The 6,727-nt window shown below is 36.5% G+C and overlaps 1 protein-coding gene across 3 annotated transcripts in view; it reads right to left on the reverse strand.

Moving 5' to 3' along the window:
• Positions 1–6,727, reverse strand: part of ccser2b (coiled-coil serine-rich protein 2b) — a 55,427-nt gene that overhangs the window by 16,801 nt on the left and 31,899 nt on the right. For all 3 annotated transcript variants that reach the window (XM_026277524.1, XM_026277523.1, XM_026277525.1), the window contains exon 7: positions 692–772. In XM_026277524.1, the coding sequence (XP_026133309.1) occupies positions 692–772 (81 nt within the window). The remainder of the gene's footprint in view (positions 1–691; positions 773–6,727) is intronic.

Genomic DNA, 6,727 nt, shown 5'->3' on the forward strand with positions numbered 1-6,727 from the left:
CTGACTTGTTTTTTAGTTGTATGACCCCTAGAGTCAAGGTATGCATTCACCTTGAGAACTTCATCTTTGTTTCCAAATGCAATGACTTCAGTTTTTTCCTTGTTTAACTGAAGAAAGTTCTGGCACATCCAACTATTAATTTCATCAATGCATTTGCAGAGGGAGTCAATGGGGCTGTAGTCATTTGGAGATAAGGCTAGGTAAATCTGGGTATCATCAGCATAGCTGTGATAGGCAATTTGGTTATTTCTCATTATTTGACTCAGTGGAAGCATATACAGGCTAAACAAGAGCGGTGCAATAATTGAGCCTTGTGGGACTCCGCATGTCATGGACGTCCACTTAGACTTATGCTCTCCTAGACTCACATAATAGCCTCTCCCTTCTAAGTATGACCTGTCAGCACACCCAACTACACCCAACTTTTTTTTTTTTATGTCTAGCTGGTGTAACTGGCCCTATGAATTAGGCCATGGAGGGTAATGCCATAATCCTGATAAACATGGCTTAACTTTTTACCTCCAGATAAAAAATTATGATGTGCTGAAACTAGTGGGATCTGGACAATGCATTATTACGCTCAAAAAAAGTAATTTGAAGTTTCTTCAAAACACATTTTGTAAACATTTTTGTAAAATGTTTTATATTTAAGTAAGAACAATAAAAAAAGGAAAATAAAACAAGATCTTACCTTCTGATCAAGTAAAGATTGGTCAGTGGATGATGGAGTATTAGCCTCTAAAGTATCTTCAACTGAACTATCTGTCTCCATCTAAAACAAACAACATACAAAATCAATCTTGTAGTTCAGCAGTTGAGTCATCCGTTTTATTGTAAAAGTTGTTCAGTGTATGGAGGTGGTTACACTAGACTTTTTGCTCCAATTATTGCCATTCATTTGTATGTGAATGTTGAAGACCAAAAAAACAAGCTGATACAAAGTTCTGCAATCAGCTGTGTACGAAAGTTCAAGTTAGGTGAACTCTGACCTGTATCTCTGCACCCCTGAACTAGACACTATGTCAAGGAATAGCAAACCCGCCAGAAGTTAACAAGAGCAGGATATAGCTTCATAAGATGCATTTACTCTGATAGCATTTATATCACTGAAGATCATAGTGTCATTGTACTGTACTGCTGGCTGCTATTAACCGTTCAACACTCACTTTGGTAGACTTTTCACCTCTTGACCTCACTATTCAGTTGCAAGTCTCTGACTAACTTTGAAGTTTTGCAAATAGTCACTGTCGCCTCAAATCACCAACCCCACCAATCAGTGTAAATGCCCTTTAGATAGCATGGTGGACTATGAAGCAATTAGCGCATATGCTCTGGCCTACTGTTTTCCCTGTATTATTTGTCAGCCACATTACCCCAAGATCTTCACACCAATTATTTTATTTCCTCTTAACAATCTACTCATTTTTAAGTCAACATGAAACCATAAAGTCTATATATATATATATATATATATATATATATTAGTGGTGGGCCGTTATCGGCATTAACGTGCTGCGTTAAACGTGAGACAATTAACAGGCGATTAAACAAATATTGCTTAACTGTTAATCTATTCTCAAAGTTGGGTTGGGAGCTATCTTACGCAAGCTATGATGATATTTTATGCTGATATTTTAGCGCGGATGTATACCTAGCCGAACTGCACTGTAGGGGGTGAGAACGAGTCTTCGCACCTGTGTGAATGCCTACTGTGAAATTACCACATAAAACGTGACATGCTAACATGGATGCAGCTACGTTTTTTTTTTTTTAAAGAAGCTTCCCAATGGAAACCTCGACAAGACTCACACATACTCCTTCTGCAGTGCGTATGCAGACGGAGTATGTGGTAACAGGCGTAAGGTTGTTTGCACCTTGTGCAATGTGGAATTCATTTACAGCTTTCTCAAGCAGTTTGTGATGCATTTTGGAAACAGGAGATGAGCCCCTGGTCTAATGCACCACCTGGCTTGAGAAACCCCTTCTCAAATACCTACTTTTAGTCAATATTTTATTTGGGTAGCATACACATTCTGAATGCCTTCGGCAGAATTCAAATGAGCCATTTTAATCTAGATTATTCTAGATTAATTTCAAGATTACAGTGAGATTAATCTAGATTAAAAAGTTAATCTATGCCCACCACTAATATATATAAACTGTTCGGGAGGCTGACACACTCTTGCAGTTTAGATTTAGATTAAAAGACCCATCTCTTTAACCTGGCTTACACAACACACTAATATGCTTCTAATATCCAAGGATTTTTAGGCTGCATTAATTAGGTAAACCGGAACCGGGAACACTTCCCATAACAACCAATGTACTTGTTACATAATTAGAAGAATGGCATCTACGCTAATATTTGTCTGTTTCTCTCTTATTCCGAGGTCACCGTAGCCACCAGATCCAGTCTGTATCCAGATCAGAGGGTCACTGCAGTCACCCGGATCCAATACGTATCCAGATGGTGGATCAGCACCTAGAAAGGACCTCCATAGCCCTACAAGACAGCGGAGACCAGGACAACTAGAGCCCCAGATACAGATCCCCTGTAAAGACCTGGTCTCAGATGACCACCAGGACAAGACCACAGGAAACAGATGATTCTTCTGCACAATCTGACTTTGCTGCAGCCTGGAATTGAACTACTGGTTTCATCTGTTCAGAGGAGAAATGGCCCCCCCAACTGAGCCTGGTTTCTCCCAAAGTTTTTTGCTCCATTCTGTCACCGATGGAGTTTCGGTTCTTTGCCACTGTTACCTCTGGCTTGCTTAGTTGGGGTCACTTCATCTACAGCGATATCGTTGACTTGATTGCAAATAAATGCACAGACACTATTTAAACTGAAAAAAGATGACATCACTGAATTTAATGATGAACTGCCTTTAACTATCATTTTGCATTATTGACACACTGTTTTCCTAATGAATGTTGTTCAGTTGCTTTGATGCACTGTATTTTGTTTAAAGCGCTATATAAATAAAGGTGACTTGTCTATAAAAGAGATGTGAAGAGTCAATTTTTACTCCTTTTAATTGAGATTGGGGGGGAATCAAATTTACTTAGAGAATTGACCGGAGGCTAATGGTTTTCACAAATATTTTGGAACAAAATCTAGATCCCCATGATGAAAAGCAATAGACAGAGGAAAACATGTTCTGACTTATGTATGATCTCATACTCCAATAACATCTTAGTCATCCTTCAAAAGCCTTCAAAGCCTTTAGGGTGACTGGAAGAGTTGTAACACTCCTCTAAGGAGCTCTAGAACATGTCCCACCTATCAAAAATTATCTACAATCAGCTCTAAACAGAGACCGCTTGAGCCCATATAACTCAGAACAGGCTCAGAGTTAAAGCCATAGCTTTTCGGCAGCACTCCCATATAAAGTATAGCACTGATGTGCCTCAGATGAATCGAGTTCAAGTTCCCAATTTGAGATCCTCTTCCCTCTCTTCTCTCTATTGTCTCCATTGTGTTCTATTCATTCTCACTTTTAAAATGGATCGACCAGGCTCTGAGTAAAATGGTTACTAAAATCATAAATATTGTCCAAAAAGGAAAATATTTAGAAAATAAACTAAAATGTTGTTAGTTTATCTTGTCTCAAATAGATTTTCTTTATATAAATTTTATATAGCATGAAAATTGCATCTCTGAACAAAACACACATTGCAGCATTTAACCAGGCCATCGAGTCTAATGTTATTAGTGAATTCCTGAAAAATGGCGAGGATCAGAGCTCTCTGGAAGGAAAGACATATACCTCATTGGGGACTCATAAATCATAAGGGTCGCATTACACGGTGAGAGCATGATATGACTATGTAATTAAAAACCTGTTGATAGCTCTGGCAAAGTCAATCATGGTTGCTAAATAAATGTGCAGAAAATTAAAAGAAGACAACAAAATAAGGTATGATTACATTACAGCACACTGCAAAAGACAATTACAATTTAATTGGGAAAGTTTAAATGATCGTATCTTAACTTTTCCTTTAAATTAAGGAAATATGAGCTGAACTGTAAAGTTTTATAATGAAAACACATAATGACATAATGGTTGTACTTTTGGGCCCGTATTCACAAAGCATTTTATCTTACCACTAAGTCTATGCCCACACGAAGCCAGAGCTTTCCCCATCCAATCTTTTTTTTTTTCGTCTCAAGAAATGTCTGCATCCAAACGAAACCACAAAACTCACACAAAACAATGTAGTATACATGACAGAGATTCTGCCACAGAGACACACAAAAAAATGGAGAACACTTGGACTATGCGCATAAATCTTGTGCGTGGTATACAAACGAACATGGAACAATACATTTATTAATCTGTGTTAATGTTAGTTGATAAAAATACAATCGTTCAGTGTTCATGTTTTTGTTGCTGTTATGGAACATGGCGGTGTCTGACTAGGGGCGAGACATGGGCTGATGACATCATCATTTCCGAAAATATACTGATTCTCTGTCCACACGAAAACGTAAGGGCAGCATTTTCATATTTATCCACTCTGGGACCCGGTTTAAAACAAAACATCTATATGATACAAAATGTATGCGTATACAGCAAAATGCATCTCCATGTTGATGGGACCTAAGAGTTCTCCTAAATAGCAGTAAAAGTTTTCGGTAACACTTTAGAATAAGGTTCCATTAGTTAATGTTAGTTAACTACTTTTATTAACATGAACTAAGCAAGAACAATCCTTCTACAGCATTTATAAGTCTTAGTTCATGTTAATTTCAACATTTACTAATGCATTATTTAAATCAAAAGTTGTGCTTGTTAACATTAGTTAATGCACTGTGAATTACCATGAACTAACAATGAATAACTGTATTTTCATTAACTAACATTGACGAAGATGAATAAATACAGTAATAAATGTATTATTCATTGTTTGTTCATGTTAATTAATACATTAACTAACATTAACTAATGGAACCTTATTCTAAAGTGTTACCAAGTTTTCTCGTATAACCTATTTACAAAGCGGCTGGGACAAACATTTACTAAGGAACAGAGAGAAGTCTTAAGCTAAGAGTAAGGGGGCGGGATTGACCTCATTCCTATGGATGATGTCAGCATGCTTACTAACTACGCACACAGTGATTGGCTGATAGGGGAAGGGTCTCTTTCAGAGATTTAGTCATAGAAATATTGTAAAGTGTGATATGTTGCCATAGTCAAACAAAGGTTTAAAAATATAAATGTTAATGGCCACATTCAAATAAAGATTTTAAAATGCAGGCTAAGTGTCACTAATTAGGCAAGTATATGTAAAGCTTATTGTCAGCCTCTTACATGTCTGCTTCTTGTAAACAATTAGTAAAATGGATATAAACAGCTTTTCATTTAAGAGTAGAATAATCATGACTTATATTAAGTCATGCAAATGTATAAACGAAAAACAAAATTGATACAAGAACAGCTGTTACTTCTTGCCCAAATTTTAAATGAAAACAAGGATATAATCAAAGGAAAATCTGAGTTGGGATAACCTCCAAAACCAAAGGAGATACCTTTGTAAAAGCACATTATTGTCAAATGTTTCTAAAAAGTTTATGTTCCGAGGTAGATTGCTGGCAACAGCCACTTCAGGATAGTTTGTAATTTGAGCTTAGTGATTTAGGAGTCCTCTTCAATACTCTTAACATTTTACAGATTTAGGAGATAATTTTAGTGCTTAAACGATTTATGAAATACTCCTAGGGCAAAAATTTAGGAATCCTATTTATTTATTTTTAAAAAGGGCTCCACTAATATAGTTATCTTTATAGTTATTGTTCTTAGTGTGAAGGGCCTTTACATTTAAGTAGACAAAACAGTCCCTCCAGAAAAACGTGATTATGCGATCACCTGATTTAATGCATAATCAGCCAAAGGCCGCATATTTATGCGGGGTCGAATTTTTTTCAAATACGCCGCTCTTTTGTCACATAAATTGCCGATTTCAGAAAGCAAAATATGCGGGGCTAGCATGATTTCATAATCCCTGTATTTTCGTTGCAAAAAACTCACATATATATATATATATATATATTAGCAGAAAGTTGAAAATGTTGCGTTTACTTCACACATCTAAAGCGCCATTTTCCCCCTATTGCCATGGGAACCTTATGAAGTGATGTAATTACGTGACTTGAACATCATCTGCAAACTCCACGATGAAACCAGGGTGAAACTTGAAGCGCGCAAATCATTCTTATTTGCCAACAAAAATAAGTGCAAAAAAATTTGCAAAGCAGTTTCCCGATTTGTTACATGACAGTGGAGCCAAATTATATTGCGAGAACTTGCGAAAAATGCGGTTTGATGAAAAAAAAGGTGATTCCCCCAACACCCCCTTCTCACTAGGCTACTAACACTGTTGTAGTTTCACTCAGAAGTTGATGCAACTTTACAGTTGTAAGATTGCACTTTTTTGTTACAGAACAGTACCAAAAACTTACAGTTGTAATTATATTAGTAGTATGTAAAATAATTTATGTTGCAGTAAGAGACTGCATCTTATATTCTGCAATTTAGTATGCTCACTTATCATAGGAAGTAATAAGAAACTACTCTTTAAATTTAAGGTAGTAGCCTAGTGAGAAAAAGGTGTTGGGGGAATGACCTTTTTTTCTCTTTTTCATCAAACCGCAGTTTTTGCAAGTTCACGCAATTTCATCGCATAAAATTGCAAAAATATCCCGCATATTCCATCACATTTTTTA

This window comes from Carassius auratus, chromosome 12 (assembly GCF_003368295.1).
Source record: "Carassius auratus strain Wakin chromosome 12, ASM336829v1, whole genome shotgun sequence".
Lineage (NCBI taxonomy): Eukaryota > Metazoa > Chordata > Actinopteri > Cypriniformes > Cyprinidae > Carassius > Carassius auratus.